The sequence below is a fragment of the Chiloscyllium plagiosum genome, unplaced genomic scaffold (genome assembly GCF_037043375.1).
Source record: "Chiloscyllium plagiosum isolate Xiang-an unplaced genomic scaffold, Cpla_swu_hap1 HiC_scaffold_28, whole genome shotgun sequence".
In the NCBI taxonomy this organism is placed as follows: Eukaryota; Metazoa; Chordata; class Chondrichthyes; order Orectolobiformes; family Hemiscylliidae; genus Chiloscyllium; species Chiloscyllium plagiosum.
The window spans coordinates 13,019,513-13,039,631 of record NW_028270166.1 but is presented as its reverse complement, the minus strand read 5'-3'; the positions used below and the strand labels follow the sequence as shown (position 1 = coordinate 13,039,631).

The 20,119-nt window shown below is 39.6% G+C and overlaps 1 protein-coding gene across 4 annotated transcripts in view; it reads right to left on the bottom strand.

Annotated features, from left to right (window-relative positions):
- Positions 1–1,450: 1,450 nt before the first annotated feature.
- LOC148142496 (uncharacterized) overlaps positions 1,451–20,119 on the bottom strand; it is a 61,603-nt gene continuing 42,934 nt past the window's right edge. For 2 of the 4 annotated variants that reach the window (XM_087976225.1, XM_087976223.1), the window contains 3 exons: positions 15,338–15,376; positions 10,992–11,099; positions 1,454–1,941 (listed from right to left, as the gene is read on the bottom strand). In XM_087976225.1, the coding sequence (XP_087832351.1) occupies positions 1,822–1,941; positions 10,992–11,099; positions 15,338–15,376 (267 nt within the window). In that variant the 3' untranslated portion in view covers positions 1,454–1,821. Of the gene's footprint in view, positions 1,942–10,351; positions 10,393–10,991; positions 11,100–15,337; positions 15,377–20,119 lie in introns of all 4 variants that reach the window. The other 2 variants (XM_087976224.1, XM_087976222.1) reach the window with 2 other exon arrangements.

Below are 20,119 nucleotides of genomic sequence, written 5' to 3'. Positions count from 1 at the left end.
CCACAGAACAGTATCCACTGAATCAGCCTGGTGCTCATTCTTTCATTCAGCAAATTTCCTGAGAAATATCACTATAGGATGGCACGGAGGCTCAGTGGTTAGCACTGCTGCCTCACGGTGCCAGGAATCAGGGTTTGAGTCCCACCTTAGATGATTGTCTGTGTGGAGATTGCACATTCTCCCTGTGTTTGTGTGGGTTTCCTTTGGGTGCTCTGGTTTCCACTCACAATCCAAAGATGTGCAGATCAGGTGAATTGGCCAGGCTAAATTGCTAATAGTGTTAGGTGCATTAGTCAGGGGTAAATATAGGGTAGGGGAATGGGTCTGGATGGGTTACTCTTCGGAGGGACAGCGTGGACTTGTTTGGCCGAAGGGCCTAATCGCATCACCAAGGTGTGTGTGTTAATTACGGAGAGTACAGGACGTTCACTAGCTGCCAAGCTTCTCAACCAAATTGCATCCAGCAATGATACTTGACATCCCGTTGACTCTGAATAATCTACTCAGTTTTTTTGTACTTTACACCTTCTTATACCCTGCCTCAGTCATTTCCTCCAATGTGAGGTCAGTTTGGCTGTACAGCTCACTTGTTGCTGTGGAATTCCATCTAAGGTGTGGCAACAGAGTCCTGAGCAAATGAGAATGCAAGTTTTTTGGATACTGCTTCCTCTAGATTTGCCAATAATTTCAATGTGCATGTTTTCTGCAGAAGGATGTTGCCAGGGTTGGAGGATTTGAGCTATAGGGAGAGTTTAAATAGGCTTAGGTTGTTTTCCCTGGACTGTTGGAGGCTGAGGGGTGACCTTGTAGATGTTTATAAAATCATGACAGGCATGGATACGATAGACAAAATCTTTTCCCTGGTTTGGGGGAGTCCAGAACTGGAGGGCATAGGTATAGGGTGAGAGGGGAAAGGTATAAAAGAGACCTAAGGGGCAACTTTTTCACACAGACGGTGGTGTGTATGGAATAAGCTACCAGTGGAAGTGGTGGAGGCTGGTACAATTACAACATTTAAAAGGCATTTGGATGGGTATATGAATAGGAAGGGTTTGGAGGGATATGGGCCAGATGCTGGCAAGTGGGTCTAGATTGGTTGGGATAGCTGGTTGGCATGGACTAATTGGACCAAAGGGTCTCTTTCTGTGCTGTACACCTCTATGACTCTATGACTCTATATAAAGGGTGTGTCCCTGCAAAACCCCAGAAGTATTCAGGAACACTTAAGGGCAAAGACAACTGCATTTAGTCTCTTCCTCATTCACCTCTGCTCTACATCCAGAAAGAAAGCATTCTTGGGCGCAAAACAGAAGGAAATCAGCCCTGATAAGACTTTCTCCTATTAAGCATTTATAAAGTTTATCAAGTTTGAAAAGACTCACCTTTACGTGTAATCGTGAACTGCAAAATGACTAGGTTTTCATTGTGGAATAAGAGACTCAAAAATGTGATTAATGAAACAACGTGATGAAAAAGGTAGAAAAAAAGAGGTTTATGTTACACTTTTCACAGGCTGTACATTCTCAGTCAATAAAGTTGAGGCTGATTAGTTTCCTGCTTTAATACAGTGAAACCTGCCAGCTGGCAAGTCATGTCAATGATTTTATCCATCCTGTCTTCCATTGTGTATTGCTTTTGTTTTAATCCTGAACTTTGCAGCTCTTTGCCGGCTAATTGTCTCCATTTTAGCTTCTGTAAGAGTTTATGGTCAGGGGAATGATTATTTTCACAAGTTCAGAGAAATCTGTCTCGACTGGGGAGTGGGAATTCACTTCTTAAACATTTTTCCAACACTGGACTGTAATATTATTAAGGAGATGTCTACTCTTCTGCACTCCTTGTTAGTTGTTGCCAGAGTAATTTTAAGTGATACAGCAATTCTTTCAGTTTCTTGAGTGAAGGCCTTCTGTGGTTCTGTGTTTTCAACTTGCAGCATCTTCGCTGTAAACAAAGAATTTGAATATATTATATTTTGCATGTTCACAGTTTGAAGAAATCCTTAAACATATTGGGTAAAATATTGGCAATTAAATTTAGAATACCTGTGAGTGGACTTTACAAAAGATATGTGGGAAATAAATGGGTCATGATTAGCGTTATGGATAAAGACAAGTATAGTGATTGAGGAGGTTAGGGTAAGTTAATGGATGTTAATTTTTAATAAGTTATTTAGTTACTAATATGGCTATTTTAGGTTAGATATACCACTGCTTTTGAGGGAACCTAAACCTTGTACAGTATGATTACAAACTGTTTGACTGAATTATTTCTAATTGATATAATATAACAATTCAACTCAATGACTGATGAACATTTTTGAAGACATCAATTTTGAAAACTCACATTACAATGAGATTTAGCAAGAAACCTTTTGAGATTTCTGTTTGGAAAATGGAATTCCATGGATAAAAGTCCACAGCATATTCATATTAGCACAGAGATTGATCTGATTTGGATTGAACTGTGTTCTGTTACTCATCAATGCTGTGGCTCAGTGGTTAGCACTGCTGCCTCACCGCACCAGGGTCCCAGCTTTAATTCCAGCCTCGGGTGACTGCCTGTGTGGAGTTTGCACATTCTCCCTGTGTCTGCGTGGGTTTCCTCCGGGTGCTCTGGTTTCCTCCCACAGTCCAAAGATGTGCAGGTCAGATGGATTGGCCATGCTAAATTGCTCATAGTGTTAGGTGCATTAGTCAGAGGGAAATGAGTGGGTTGGTTACTCTTCAGAGTGGGTTGGTATGGACAGATTGGGCCGAAGGGCCTGTTTTCACACTGTAGAGAATCTAATCTAATCTAATCTTCATTGCTTTGATGAACTCTTGAAAATGTGGAGAGCTTGTCATCTATGACAGACCATAAATTTCAGATACTAGCTTAGTTTGTTATGTATCTCTGCTAACAGGTTAGTCTAGAGGTATTGGGGGCAGCTGGGATCTCTAAATTTGTGTAGATAACTAAAGTAAATACATTTGAAGTTACTTGGAAAAAAAATTCTGTTTAATGCAAACGTATCTCTCAGTACTGGTAGGAGTTAAACAGTTCCTTAACAAAGAGATCTACATTCTGTGACTCTGAGAACTCACCTTTAATATTGGAAATATAGTAAAAGGTAATGGTAAAATATCATTAGAGAGAAATAACTGGTGGTGAATTTAACTTAAAGATCACCATGCTTCAAGCAAGGAGTGAGGATGAGAAGGCAAAACTTTCATAGTGACTTCTGCTGCTATGGGAATTGAACCTGTCCTATTGGTATTACTCTGCACCACAAATGAGCTATACAGCCAATCTAGCCACGTGACAACCTCAATAATGTTAAATATCAAGAATTAATCTACTTCTGCGTTTTGAGGAAGAGAGTTTTAAAGACATGATCTCTGAAAGAAATAATTTTACTTCATCTTTATCTTAAATGGGCAACCCCATATTTGGCTGCTAGTTCTAGATTCTCCCATAAAAGGAGAACCACAACCACTCTGTCAAACTCCTCAGAATGGTATGTTCAATTAAGTACCGATGGATACCTTTCCTCATAAGATAATCCATCCATTCCAAATATTAGGAGAAAGTGAGGACTGCAGATGCTGGAGATCAGAATCGAGAGTGTGTTGCTAGAAAAGCACAGCAGGTCAGGCAGCATCTGAGGAGCAGACAATCAATTTTTCAGGCATAACCCTGATGAAGGGCTTATGCCGAAACGTCAATTCTCCTGCTCCTTGAACACTGCCTGATCTGCTCTGTTTTTCCAGCAACCCACTCTCCATTCCAAATATTAGATTAGATTACTTATAGTGTGGAAATAGGCCCTTTGGCCCAACAAGTCCACACCGACCCTCTGAAGAGCACCCCACCCAGAACCACTCCCCAACATTTACCCCTTCACCTAACACTACGGGCAATTTAGCGTGGCCAATTCACCTAACCTGCACATCTTTGGACTGTGGGAAGAAAACGGAGTACCCGGAGGAAACCCAAGCAGACATGGGGAGAATGTGCAAACTCTATACAGGCAGTTGCCCAAGGTGGGAATTGAACCCGGGTCTCTGGCTGTGAGGCAGCAGTGCTAACTGAGCCACTGTGCCGCCCATTAATCCAGTATACCTTCTTTTTACTGCTTCCAATACATTTACAATCTTCTGAAATGATATGACCAATACTGTACTCCAGCTACACTCTCACTAATGCCCTGTATATTGGAACCATAACCTCGCAAATTTTATACTCTTTGCAGCGTGAGAACATTCAATTAACTTTCCGTAAATTACTTGCTGTAGCTGCATACTAACCCTCTGTAATCCATGCACCAGGGCAACCAGATCTTCTGAGAGATCTGCAATTTTCATTATTTAGATAACATGCTTCCTTTTTCCTTCCCGCTGAAATAGATAATTTCCCATTTTCCCATATTATATTCAATTTGCCAGACCTTTTCCCGCTTACTTAATCAATCTCTGTGTTTTTTGTAGTCTCCTTATGACTTGTTCACAATTCATTTCCTACTTATCTTTTTGTCATCTGCAAATTTAGCAATCAAAGCTTTCATATCTTCATCCAAATCATTTATATAAATTATAAAAAGTTGAGGCTGTTTGCTGTGGCAGATCATTCATTGTATCATGCCAACCAAAAACAAAATATGTCTGCTCTCTGTTTCCTCTGGCTAGCCAATCTTCCATTCATGGTAATATGTTACCAAAGCATGAGCTTTTAATTTTTGCGGTAAACTTTGATGAGGCACCTTACAAATGCATTCTGGAAATCAAAGAACAGTATATTCACCTGTTCTCCTTTATCTATAACTGCATGTTACTTTTGAAAGACCTCCAATAAATTCTTTACACATAATTTTCCTTTCACAAAACCATGTTGACCCTGTCTTACTTTAATTGTTTTCAAGTGCCCTGCTGTAATGTCTTTAATAATAGCTTATTACATTTTCAAATGATGTGACAGACATTCAACTGACTGGTTTGTAGATTCCTGATTTCTGTTCTCCCTCCCTTTCTGAATAAAAGAGTGACATCCACAATCTTTGAATCAAATAGAACCTTCCCTGGGTTCCAGGTCAGTAAGGTCAATGAAGCTTTAACATGCTAAAGAAATTCTGACTTAAATTTACTCCATAGGAATAATTTTCTTAGGTCCATCTTTAAATATAGAGTAAATGATAGATTTTAAGGCAGATTTTAATAAAGAAACAAAAGACAGATTGCATTTAAGTTACATTATTCACAACCTCAAGTATTTTCCAAAGCATATCAGAGCCAATTAAATACTTTGGAAATGTTGTAGTGTGTTGAAACGTGACATCTGCTTTGAATACAATAGCAATGAGATTGTGATCAGTTTTACTGATGTTGACTGTGTGATAAATGTTGGCCTGAATGCAGGGAGAATGGTGTTAATGTGCACTGATGAAGATTTTAGTTCATCAACCCTTATAAAAAATAGCCTATATTCGGGTCACCCTTAATGTATGGCGGAACAGATATATGATGAGAATCTGGTTCGGATAGGACAATATTCACTGGACTTTAGGAAAATGAGGGGGGATCTCATTGAAACCTATAAAATTCAAACATGACTAGACTGAGTAAATGCAGGAAGGATGTTCCCGATAACCAGAGGTCACAGTCTAAGGATATCAGGTGACTGAATCTCCTCATTTCAGTTCAAAATTTCTTCACCCAGAGAGTGGTGAGCCTGTAGAATTCTCTGTCACAGAAAGTGATTGAAGACAAAATATGGAATGCTTTCGAAAAGATGTTAGATATAGGGCTGATGGAATCAAACGGCACAGGGAGAAAGTGGGAATTAGGTAAGCAATTGGATGATCAGCCATGATCAGAAAGAATAGTAGAGCAGGCTTGAAGAGCCAAATAGCTTACTGTTGCTTCAGTTTCCTATGTTTCTGTCATTGCATTGAGATGCTGTCCTGGTACATGTGGAGGCTGAGTCAGATTTGGATCTGTAACCTCCTGACTTAGAGGCAAAAGTTCTATCTCTGAGTACTGCAAGGACAGAGCTTTACAGTTCCCCACCTCCCTACAGGCCTGTGCACCTGTCCCCATCCTGTCTGAAATTTTACACTGTGAGGGGAGGTGAGGGTGTGCAGGTAAAGATTAGGGTGGCCCACCTGCTGTCCCCCCAGTTGAGGGACAATGGTTATTTAAAAACTGCTTACTGCCTGGCATTTTTGAGGATGGTGGGAAAAGGTTAGGGACAGAGTGGAGGGAAGCCTGGCAGGTTGCTCTGATGGGGAAAATCTGAGGGACAATACCTTAGGGACCCCTTTCCTGATCATGGACTTATTTCTCATGCCATCCCCCTACCACCTTCCCCCAGGAGGGTTCTTAATAGCTTCTTTCCTTTCCTGACCTTTTTGATCCAGTCTCCAAGCACCCTCCCCCAGCATTCCAAAAATAAAACAGGGCCTTTTTTCTTGTCCCCACCATGTGACATTGACACTTAACTGGCCATGGACTCATGACTTCGAATCTGGGGATGCGGTGGTCATCACAATCTGATTAATGGTCCAGGAAACTTTAAATGGCTGCGGAGCTGCTGACATTGACAGGGATATATTCTGACAAATCCTGTCCCCGTGGTGTCTCTCATAGCTCAACTATGTTTGTCGACTTGACAAACTGAAGCCCCTTACAGTGCAAGACCAAAGGGCAGTTACCAAATGTTTTACTTCTGACAGCATTCAGGATAAAAAGAGCAGTCTACACAAAATTATTTCTGCTTACTTTGCTATCAAACTGTATTTATATAGGAATAGATTCTTTGAAGTGACCTTTTTACAAGCAGCAACATGTATCTTCTTCAGCTTCAGGCAAGGTTGCTGGCAGCAACCAAAACACTTGGTGACCAGTCACATCTCAGGAAGCTATTAAAAATAAGTCTTTCTTAGCATTTGATTTGTGACACGTATCCTGTTCATCACAACAGGTGTACCTGAAAAAAACCGCAAAGTAAGCCACCTGCTACAGAGTTTTTTTATGTTTCATGGTGTATTTTGACAGACTAATCTCCCTGTGTGATCACTGAAGCAAGATTGTAAATGCCACAGACCTCTGCTGCCTATTGCTAATTCCTGTCAGCTGAATTCTCTGCTGTTTAGAGCAGTACACAACTCCAAATGGCTTTGAGACCTCTCTGACTTTCCTTCTGGAATCTTTGTGTAGAACTTCCTAGAAAGTATTTTCTTGTTAAACTGCTCCTTTTAAAATTATTCATTCATGAGATTTTGGCATTGATGGCTAGGCTAGGAAACATTGTCCATCCTTAATTGACTATTGGGCAGTTAAGAGTTAGCTACATATATACCAGACCAAGCAAGGAAGGAAGATTACTTTCCTTAAGGGACATGAATAAGCTGGATAGGGTTTTACAGCAATCAACAACAGTTACATGGTCACCTTTAGGTTTAATTCCAGGCTTTTATTGAATTCAAGTTTTATTAAGTGCCATAAGGATTTGAATCCAGCCCTCAGAACATTAGCATGGGATTCTGAATTATTAGCCAAGTTTCATGTTGCAGTGTTTTTCCCCTGGCATCATCATCTCTGAGCCTTTATTGCCTCTATTGCCTTCGAATTCTAATTGCTATTTTCCATGTGTTCCATATGACCTACAGAGTATTATATATCATTCAAAAGCAGTCAAGATAATACCTCACGGGCTCCGATCACCAGTACATTGTTATAGTTCCCACCTCAGATTAAGGCAGCAATCTATATTTATTTGATATTTTTAAATTTTGACCATTGTTCACCGCATAAGTTAACTTGTGCTTTGCAATGCTATCATTTAATAATTTAACATGTTTCTAATTTAACATTTTAAGAAACAATGTTTCTTAAAATCAAACATTGTTCAACAATGTTTGATTTTAAGACAATTAATTTTAAATCCACTAAACAACAGCTAGTATTTTTATTACACTTTTAGTTGGAGAATCATTCTAAGGTGCCTCTCAGAACTGAAATCAGGCAGAAAGTTATGTTGAATCAAAGAAGAAGATATTAGATAGTGGGATGAAAAGCTTGGGTTTTAGGAGTGATCTTAGTGGAGAGGGAGAAGCAGAGGCGGAGGAATTTGCGAGAAAGTGAAGAGGATAGGTTCTGGATGACTTATAGCAGGATTCATAAAAGTGGATAAAAGTGAGATTGGGTAGACTCAGGTGAGTAGGCATGGAAGAACTCAAGGTGAGAGGAATGAAGATTTCTGGACATGTTGCAGGGCTGGAGGAGATTAATAAAATATAGGTGGGAAAGACCATGACAGGAATTAAACAGAACCACGGAATTATTACAGCACAGAAGGAGGCTATTCAAACGGTCATGTCTACCCTGGCTCTCCAATGGCCAGTTTGCCTTGTCCCACTTCACTTGCCTCATCCCATTAGCCTTGCACATTCTTCCTTTACAGATAATGATTATGTCTTGACGGAATGTCTTGACGGAACTGACCTTCAGCAGATTCTCAGGCAGGGCATCCTAGAATCTAACCACTCGCTGCGCGAAATGTCTTTTCACATGCCACCAATGCTTCTTTTGGGAATTATTTGTTCTGAGGAAGGGTCACTCAACCCAAAATATTAATTCTGATTTCTCTCCACAGATGCTGCCAAACCTGCTGATCTTTTCCGATAATTTCTGTTTTTGTTTCTGATTTACAGCATCTGTAGTTCTTTCGATTTTTCTTAACTATAATGTCTGTTACTTCTGTTTCGATACGACTATCCTGTTGCATTGATTGGGATGCATCTATTAATAATTAACATTGTAAAAGAATAGCAGTGGTATTAATTGATGTAAGCACTCAAATATGGAGCCAAATTCCTGGTAAATTAGGCTTTGTACTGGGAATGTATTTTCATGCAATTAGTCCTGGGTAAGTCTAATTTAGGGCTCAAATTTCCATTGGGATTCTCCCACTTGGCCAGTAGAACAACAACAGCAATAAGTTATATTTTTTAAATGTTTATATAAGATATGGAGCATGGAATTTTCAAATTCCATCATTTGGGATTTTCATGGATTGAAATGGTTTTTAAAAAGAAATCAAAAACACTGACTTAAAATGGTCACAGCAATCACCTGACCACACATCTTGGCCAAGAAGCCATGAAATAAATCATGGATTTAGAAAGAAACAGATGAGTGAAAATTAATATCTTCTCTAAGGTCACTAAGGTTCCCTAGAGAGGGGTAAAGGCCCAAATCTCCTATTTTGTTTTACTCCTATATCAGAATGCTCACGTGTTATAAATGGAAGCTGAGCTACAATTAACAAGCCTGAAAACATAACCTTTGAATACAGAAACATGCTTGTATTCCAAGTAGCCACTTTTGGCAGAGAGAGGAGAGAGGAGAGAGGGCAGAAAGCGAAGCTGGAATATTTATCACAGATTAAGGACATTCTCTCTCTGTTTCTCAAGACAAAAATGTACCCAATGACAAACTGACTTAAGTAACATCACAGCACTGAAAACTCAAAGGATTACTGCAGTATTCACTGCTGATCAGGGTCCAAAACACCAACTAAACAAGTGTGATCTCATGATAAAACCTGATGCCACAAGTACATGCTAACAACTTTAAGTTGTATATTCCTTTACCTTCTGCATATTAATCACTACTGTTTTGTATGGGTGTGTGGGTCTGAAAAAGTTGACATTGAAAAGTGCCTTAACTATGATCATGTAATTTGGAGTTGTAGGGAGAACAGCTTAGCATCTTGAAGGAGTTTGACCCACCATCCAGGTCTTCCTCATAGTCTCTGGAACAGTCTCTATTGTCATAATGTAACTTGAAATTGTAGTTATTATGGCATAAACAGTGTCTTATTTAAAATAAAAGCTTCTTCTCAGTCAATCACTAAGTCGACCAAGCAGTCCCAAGTTGACCCCTACCAAGAAACAGTACAGCGGCAGCAATCTACCAGATAACTCATACAACATGATGAACAGTGGTGAGGGTTGATCTTACAACAACCACCCCTTTTAACCTTCTTGCACCTGTCTTTGTATGTCTGTGTGTACATGTATGTTTGTATATCTGTGTGTGTGTTTATGCATGTGTGTATATTTGTGTGCTTGTGTTTGTATGTGTGTCTCTGTGTCTGTATGTCAGAGCCCATGTGACTTCACAGAGGATGAATGTTTTGATCTTGCACCTTTATTAATTTTCTTGGGATTGGCATTTAACAAAATTGCTCTTTATTTCACTCAGTTAAACTTTGTGATTGTCTTCTTACTACTACAGTAAAAGATAGTTATTTACATTGTACAGGGAAGTATCGCGTAATACTAAAAATAATTTAAACCTTCTTTGTGGCCTACCTGGATAGATGAAAAAGGAGAGCTGATTCGCCCCTCCTCACCTGGTCGTAAGAAAATATATAGGGCATTTAATGTCAGAATGCAGGAACACTATGAAACAAAATTTGACATTGAGCCATGGAAGGACATATTTATTTGGATGATGAAAAGCTTGGTCAAAGGGATAGATTGTAAGTAGTGTCCTACTGAAAGAAAGAAAGGTATAGAAACAGAAAATTGCAGGGGAGAATTAGAGAAGAACAGATACATTGGAAGGTGTGAGGAAGGAACAGATCAGACAGGGATGAAGGCATTGGAAGGATTTGAAAAAAACTAGCATGTGAGAAAAACCACAGAAACCCAATCAGATGAACCCGAAGGAATTCACTGGTGAAATATTTATCTGGATCTGAGGAAAAGTTCAAAAAATGGGCAGTGTGAATCAGTATGATCTTACTTGATCCTAAACCACTTTTTTCACAGTCATTCACTGTTATATTACCTAGTTTTTTATGTGCTATGAATAATTCCAATACACAAATCAAATTTTAAATGTGATCTGTTGTGTAAGTTTTTACCATGGTTACTGCAGCAATGAGCCAAGAGGCTACATATCCCTGAGTAATTGCACTGACTCGTTTGCAAGGTTATATATACTCACCAAGGCAGCATTTGTGTGTGAGCGTAGAATGCTTAAACTCTCTTGCAGGTCATTATATGATTCATTGGTAAAATGTATTGCATTTGTTTTCCTTAAAATTTCACAAACCTTATAAAAATGAGAAAAGAATGTTAGCTATGAAAATGGAGACAAATGTTCTGTAAATAGCTACTTCTCAGGAACTATGCAAACAAGGAGAAATTTTCTGCTTTAACATTTGTATGGAGCATATACCAGAAAATGGTGTGAATTGAACCATGATTTTGTGTCCATTAAAATTAATTTTAAAGGAAACCAAAGACCCATAGCTCAACTCACAATTTTCCCAAATGTACTGCAGGCAAGTTGAAGTGGGTGATCTCACCTTTTCTTATTCATCAAATCGTAGTCTTGGAATCCTACATCACAAAAGCAAATCCTTTGGTGCAACTTATTTGCGCTGACCAGATATCCTAATCTGTCAGCATTCGGCCCATATCCCTCTAAACCTTTCCTATTCATATACCCATCCAGATGCCTTTTAAATGTTGTAATTGTACCAGCATCCACCACTTCCTCTGGCAGGTCATCACACTCCACCCTCTGCAAGAAAAAGTTACCCCTCTCTCACTTTCCTCTCTCACCTTAAACCTATGCCCTCTGGATTTGGACTCCCCCACCCTAAGAAAAAGACTTGGCTGTTCACCCTATCCATGCCCCTCATGATTTTATAAACCTCTATAAGGTCATCCCTCAGCCTCTGATAGTCCAGGGAAAATAACCCCAACCTATTCAGCCTCTCCCCTAGGACTCAAACTCTCCAACATCTGCAAAATCCTTGTGAATCTTTTCTGCACTCTCTCAAACTTAACAACATTCCTCCTATAGCAGGGCGACCAGAAATGTACGGATCATTCATCCAAATTCCCACACTCAGTGTTTTGACCAATGCATTCATTGAATACTCACAGATGAGTTGGTCTGAAAGGTCTGTTTCTGTGCTATATGAGTCTATGATTCTATGAATTAGTGCTTGCAGAGCAGAGCATGTATCAGGAAATGAGCCCTGGGAGGTTAGTATCCATGGTGTAATCTCAAGACATACTGTGTTCGTTAGAACAAGTATGGAAAGAGAAACAGCAGATTAATCATAAATAAACTCAGGATGGTATTTTCATGATGCAGGCTCTTTTACATCCAATCTGTTTTGTTTTATTCACTTGTGGAACATAGGCATTGCTGGCCAGGCAGCATGTATTGTTTGTCCCTGGTTGCCTTTGAGAATGTAGAACATAGAACAATGCAGCCTGAAGTTGTGCTGAACATGATGTCAAATTAAACTAATACTTTCAGCCTGTCCTTGGCCCATATCCCTCCATTTCTTGCATATTTGTGTGCTTATCTAAAAGTTCCTTAAACCCCCTATCGTATCTGCCTCCACCACCACCCCTGGCAGCATATTCCTAATACTCTCTGTATAAAACACTTGCCCCTCATATCTCCTTTGAACTTTCCCCCTCTCACCTTAAATGTATGCCCCTTAGTTTTAGACATTTCAACTCTATCTATGCGTTTCATAATTTTATAGACTTCTATCAAGTCTCCCCTCAGCCTCTGCAGCTCCAGAGAAAAAAAAATCCCACATTTCTGTAGCCTCTCATTATAGCTTACACTCTCTAATCCAGGCAGCGTTCTGGTAAACCTCTCCTGCATCTCTCCAGAACCTCCACATCATTCCTGTAATGAAGGTGATCAGAATTGAATGCAATACTCTAAGTGTGGCCTAACTAAAGTCTTGTAAAGTTGCAGCATGGCATCTTGACTCCTGAACTCAATTCTCCAGTCATTAAAGTCAAGCATGTCATATGTCTTTTTTAATCACCCTATCCACTTGTGAGGCCACTTTCAGGAAGTTTTAGACTTGAACCCCAAGATCCTTCTGTACATCAATGCAGTTCAGGGTCCTGCCATTAACTGTATACTTTTCCTTTACATTTGATCTCCCAAAATGTAGCACCTCACACTTACCTAGATTAGACTCCTTCTGCCATTTCTCTGCCCATATCTGTAACTGATCTATATCCCGCTGTATCCTTTGACAACCTTCTACTCTATGCACAACTCCACCGATCTTTGTATTATCTGCAAACTTACTAACCCACTCATCTACATTTTCATCCAAGTCATTTATATATATCACAAACAGCAGGGATCCCAGTATGGATCCCTGTGGAATGCCACTACTCACAGACCTCCAGCCATAAAAATACACTTCCACCATTACCCTCTGCCTTCAATGGGCAAGCTAGTTCTGAATGTGAATGGCCAAGTCACCATGGATCCCATGCATCTTAATCTTATAGATGAGCCCACCATGAAGGACCTTGTTGAAAGCCTTACTAAAATCCATGTAAACAACATCCACTACTCTATCCTCATCAATCACTTTCATCACCTCCTTAAAAACTTCAATCAAGTTAGTAAGACATGACTTGTCCCATGCAAAGCCATGCTGACTGTACCTAATTAGGAGAAGGTGGTGGTGAGTTGCCTTCTTGAACTGCTGCAGTCCTTGTGTTGTAGGGACACTCACAAAGCTGTTGGGGGGATTTCCAGGACTGTGATCCGACGATATTGATATATTTCTAACTCAGGATGGTGAGTGGTTTGAAGGGGAACTTGCGTGTGGTGGTGTTCCCATGTATCTGCTGCCCTTGTTCTTCTAGATGGAAGTGGTTGTGGGTTTGGAAGGTGATGTGTAAGGGGCCTTAGTGAATTTTGACTTATGTAAAACATGCACTGCAATATTAATGCTCGCATTAATTATATGGGCCAAATAGTCTATTTCTGTGCTGTAAATTCCATTTCATATACCTGTTGTATAAACCTTACATATTCTTACATATAAAGATTCTTCACAGATGAATCCTTGGTTTCAGAGGTGGCGAGATATTCCATTTCTAAGATGTGACGGTTCACTGACAGCTGCTTCCTGTCAAAAGCTGATTCCTACTACATGCATTTTATAATCTGAATGAAAGTGGAAACAGGAGTAATCTTTGCAAAGGAAATAATAGCATTGGATTATCACCAATTGGCAATTTAGCTGCACAATATTACATTAGAAGCATTTAATGTATCAAATTTTCCTGAATAAAACATATTAAATGATTGAAAATAATTGATTTTAAACAGCTTCATTAATGCTTCAGTCAAAAAAGGAAAGATATCTTGGGTCAATTTCATTAGTGTGATAAGGGGATAAATTTTAACCTGAATAAATGGTGGGGTTTGAGTCAAGTGTAAAGTTAAAATATTATAGATTTCAAATTGGGACTTTAGTCACCACAAACATTTTTGTTTTAAAAGTGGTATTTACAAGGGCAGGACAACAAATCTGCTGTTAGAAGGCCAGTTGATCATTGAAGCCTTCTAAACAGGCAGCATGCTCACTTTTTTACGAAGTTTGAGATTTTCCCCTTGCCTGGGGTCCTGGTCCCAACTGTATAAATGCTGGGGACAAGCCCATTCCAGATTGAGGGACTGAAGGAACTGGAGGACCAAATATGTTTCCTCCAGTTACTTTATAAGTTACCTCCTCTTCTCCTACTATGACATGTTTGATTCCTCCACCTTTACAATCTTCTTGACCTCACCTACCTCCAAAATCAATACAGCCCCCACTTCCCCACACCCCTGGATCTTCTCCAACAAGCCACAATTACTGAATTGCGTTGTAATGTCTCCATTCCCATTAAATCCCCCCCAAACATCGTGATCTCTAGTCCTCCATTCAAATCTCAAGTTATGTAGTCCTTATTTTCTGCTGATGTCCTACACAAATTTCAAGGGTTTGGGGATTAACCTGGTTTTTGGCAGTGACATGAAACAGATGCATAGTGATACTGAAGACCAATTTCACCCCTTTAGGTTTTGAGCAGAAAATCATGTGCTCTTGAGTACAAGACCAGAGTTTTTACCTCAGTGTTCATATACATTATTGTTTCCAGGCTTGTATCCCTACAGGTCTTTGTTCAAGCAAAAAATACTATGACAGCAAATCAGGAAAAGGGACTTTGAATAACCGCTAAAAAGCAAAATTTTAATAGATTGACAATGTGGGATGTTAGCATAGAAACACACAGTCTGAAATTCCTTTCTCTGATATTCTGTGGGGTATTAACACTTTTATTTTAGATTGATGATTTTTCTAAAATAGCAGCTGAAGACATTTCCAAGAAAGCAGTTAACTTTTCATTACAGATTATACCTTGGAGTAATCCCAGGTGTGTCATTTTTTTGTAACTTAGATTTACATTGACATTTCTGACAAAATTGACTTAAGAGCATCAGGCTATCTTACGTACCGAAGATTTTGTCCGTGCACTTGACTTTGCTTTGCCGTGCTAAAATGCAGAAATAAAGCTGTTAAATTAACATGCATATCTTGACTCATCATCCTAGAATTGTAATGTGCTGTTCACCATGTTGTTAGATACCATGAGAGTATGAATGAGAATGGTGATGTGTGTTTCAATACCATCATGCAGTGCTATAGACCAAAGGGGCACAAGTTCATTCTTTGTCACCAGACGGGAGGCCAACATGGAGAGGAGACTCTCCATTGCGGGGAGGTGCATCCCGGACTGGTGGGTTGTTGCTGGGGGGGAGTCAACTCCCAGCCTGGAAGCTGTGGTAGGGAGCTGACTCCCAGACTGGACACCATCGTGGGTGAGCCAGCTCCCAGACTGGGGACCGTCATGGAGAGGCGAGTCCCAGTCTTGAGGCCATCATCGGGAGGCATTTCCTGGACTGGAGCCATCATGGAGAGCTAATTCCCAGACTGGGGAACATCACGGGAACCCAACTCCTGGCCTGGAGACCATCATAGGGAGCTGACTCCCCACTGCAGGGAACCTATTCCTGGACTGGAGGCTGTCATGAGGAGCTGGTTCCAGGAATAGAGGCTGTCGCGGGATGTGAGGCCCTTGCGGACTGGAGGCAAGTCTTTGTATTTTGAAGCCCAGTGTGCTATGAAGACTTGGCCCGATGAGGACTGGAGGCTAGGTGCTGGCAAGGATTGGAGTGGAAGGACTATAAATGGAGTATATTTTTTATTTTTATGCTGGACTTTTTATTTTGTATTTTTCTATGTTAGACCAAATACTTAAGTATCTGTACCTGGATATCTTGTACCTAAGATGGCACTTTAAGTGGGAACATTGCAAACTTTTCACTGCATTCATTTGAGTGCAAGTGACAATAAAGCTTATTCAATTCAATGTCGAGATTGAGCCACTCCCATGAACTACATGATAACTGGACAGACAGGTCGATCAGCAGTAATTGAGGTGGCTAAAGGGCAGAGTAATAAAAATAGCTTTTTGATAGAAGACAGCCACCAATAGTGACGGATTAAAATTGGAATGTGCCAAAGCCTTGATATTTTGGAGGGTTGTAAAGAAGCAGTATGTTACAAGGAGGGGTGGGCCATATAGTGGCTTAAAGAACAAAGGTAAGTATATTAAGATCAAGATGTTGCTTCCTGCGAGCTAATGAGCACAAGGATGAAGATTGAATTGAGTCTTGGTGTGATTTGGGATACAGGTGGTGGAGTTTTAGATTCATGTAAATTCATAGCATTTGGAAGATGGGAGTTTGATCAGAAGTGTGCTGTACCAGTGAAGTCTGGAAGCATTAAAGGCATAGATGAGGGTCTCACAACAGATCAGCTGAAGCACAAGTGGAGTTGGGGAAGTTATGTTAGACCTAGGCAGTTATTGGTGATGGTGTGAATAAGCAATCATTCATACTCGATATCAGGCAGTCACTGACAATTTAGAGACAGCAGAAGAGCCAACAGAAGTGTAAAGCACATTTTTCATTATTCTGTATTTTGTTTTGCATCTAAGATGTCAAACGGAATAGTTCCTTGTGTAGCTTTTATCCTCCTGCTGGATAGAATTTATTTTATTCTTAAATGCTTGTGACAAATGGGCCACATAATTTTTTTCTGAATACTCTGAACCTTCAGATGTTATACCCATTCTCTCTCTATCTTCAGGTCTGAAGGGATGTTTGCAACCATGGATATCTGTTCCATGGTTATGTTTGCTAAGGTGCTGCAGCTATTTACTATTGTCTTCTCTCTCACTCTTACTGCCTGGCATTGGCATATATTGGAAAGATTTACAAGTTGACACTCATCCTGTTTGACCACCTTATGAGTGCAAATTCCTTCACCATCAAGTCCTGGAGTGGGATTTGCCCTGAGCTTTTGGGTCAGAGGCAGGGATGCTACCCAGTGTGTTCTAAGAGCTCCGTTATGCCCATGACAATCCTGAAAGTTAACCACCCTCCTTTCTCTCAGGCATTGACCTCTTATTTTTAATGTTTCTAGTGTATATGTTTGTCCACCTAAATGCTAAATGGCTTCCTTTTGTGGATCCCTGTATGAATTTTATGCTGGGCTTCAGGTTCCTGATTTTAGGGAGAAACATGAGCCCAGATATCACAAAAATAAGACCATATGAAATAGGAACAGGAGTAAGCTGAAAACTCCATGAAGGCTGGTATGCCATTACCAAGTCACCCTTTATTTACATGTTCATGGTACCAGGTACTAACCAAGCTGGCACAGAGCCAACTCCTAGAGTGAACAGAACCTCTGACACCCCTGTTTATATCTATCAGCCAAGGCTCCCTGATTGGACTAGGTTAACAGCCTCACTAAGGGAACTGACATTCTTTGAAATCCACTTGCTGCCATTTCCCTATAAGCCTTGATTGCCCTACTGATCAAGAATAAATATATCTCAACCATAAATATACAATGAGTTCTGCCCTTGTCGCAAGGATTTCCAAAGATTCACAACCCGCTGAGAGAAGAAATTACTCATCTCAGTCTTAAACTACTGCCCCTTAATTCTGAGACTATGCCATTTGGTCCAAAATTTCTGGTTGGCAGTGTGTGTTGTGAGAAAGATGCTAAGAGGCTTCAGGGGGACTTTGTCAGATTGACTCAGTGGGCAAATACTTGGCAATTGCAATATCATGTGGATAGATGTGAAGTTATCCACTTTGGTTGCAAAAACAGGAAGGCAGACTATTGTGATAGAGTTCTGTTTGATTTGTAATGTTCATGCTGTTTCACTGTCCTCAGATGCTACCAGATTTGCTGCCTTGTCATAGCACTTTATTTTTATTTCAGATTTCTCATAGCTGTAGTATTTGTCTTTTATCTGCCCTGCAATGTCTGCTAAAAAGTAATGTGTGGTCTTTTCCGAAAGAAAGTCAAGGGAAATTGTGCAATGGTAACTGGAAAATACAACCATTTATGTTTGTATTGTAATCCTGAAACATTATCTGAACTTTTCTATCCTCATGGAGCTGAGGATATAGACAAGTTTAGGGTAGGGGATGGAAAATATGAGTGAGTCAAATCAGATTGTCTATCCAACAGACTCTTATTACTGGGGATTTTACTGGGGGTCAGTCAGGAAATTGGATGGCAAATATTCACATAGAGGTGATCATCCAGTGAAGATGATTAGAGCATCATTTTAAGGCAATGTTGCACACGTGCTGATGGTCAGTTAAGACATTGCCTCCTAGAAGGCACCACTGTGAATTTTGATCCACCTGTGGATTTGAGTGCCCTGTTTGATCATGAAGCTCATTGTATCAAATGGTTTGGGGTTGTGTTACATACATTCCCTTGAAAATGCTTCCAAAAATTACATAGTGGGAATAAAAGCTCAAAAGAAAGTTAGAGCTTTAAAGTACTCAGAAAAATACTTTCCAATATCCAATTTACCAGAGGTTGAGGATTTAGACCTTTTGTAGTTATTACTTAACCAAATGCTTATAACATGCTTGATGCTCAATGTTTGCAGGAATTGACTTTCTTCAAGTAGAGACAACATGCAAACATTTGTATCTAATTTTTAAAAATTGATCTAGGTTAATTGGTGTCAAAATAGGGATTTTTACAAATTAAATCAATCGTCTATGACTTAATCTCAAAGCAGCAGGGTGCATGGTGGATTGGAGAATCACCAGGCTGCTCTTCTGTAATGGTATCTTATTCCTGCATCCAGCTTTTCACAAACTGAAGGATACGTTTAGAGTTCATATTGCTAGGTATGACCCCTGCACTGCTGGAAACACAATTGGAAATATGGGCTGGGTACATGTACAATGCACACCCACATTTCTAACAGTGCTGTTAATAGATGAAAATCATTAAATTGCTCTTTAGGAGGTTTCCTGTCTGAGTTATATTGTTACAATGTGATTACAATCCTTCAGTGGGGGAAGGAAGACCTCTCTTAAATAGCATTCAGTATGTAATTGTTTTATTTGTGAGATGGACTACCTACTTGATGGTGCATGCAGTGAACCCAAAATGCAGTAAGAATATTAATACCTTTAAGATCACAAGTAAAATGAGAGTTTACTCCAGAATTTTAAAATGAATCTATACCTCAGAGTTTATAAAAATAGATTTCCCATTGGAGTTGGTAAAATCAGAATATCTGGATAGCTTTTCACATGACAGCCTTAGGCTGCCAGAGATTCACAACTCAAATGGAAGACTTTCTGCAGAAAAAGAAGCAATTTTTATATCAATTTTTACAAAACACAACCTGAAAAACTGCTGAAATAACTGAGCAAATGAATGTTTAATGTGTTCAGATGACACTCCTCTATGTGCTATTTTAATGCTTATTTAATTCATTTACTATAAATAGATCAGCTTCTGCCAGAGGCATACCATTAAGCATTCTCTGCTAATTATCTGAAACAGCACTTTGCTGATTTCAGTTTTCTTTCTTCTTGATGCCTTTATTTTCAAAAGAAATGGTGAGGATAAAGCCTTTGCCAGGCATTTATTTTTAAGAACTCTAAGTAATTTCAATTCGTATAGTAGCATGCTACAGAAAAGCAAAACAAAGCGTATTAATTGGTGAAAATGAAAGAGTGAAGACAGCTATTGAGAGGAACAGATTGAAAAGCTGGTTAATAAACTAATGTTTTAAAGAGGCTTTTAAAAGATTGAAGACAGATCACTCAATAAAATGGCGATGGGACAGAATTCCCAAAAGTAGGATTATAATGGCTGAAAGAACCAATTGGAATGTGGAGTG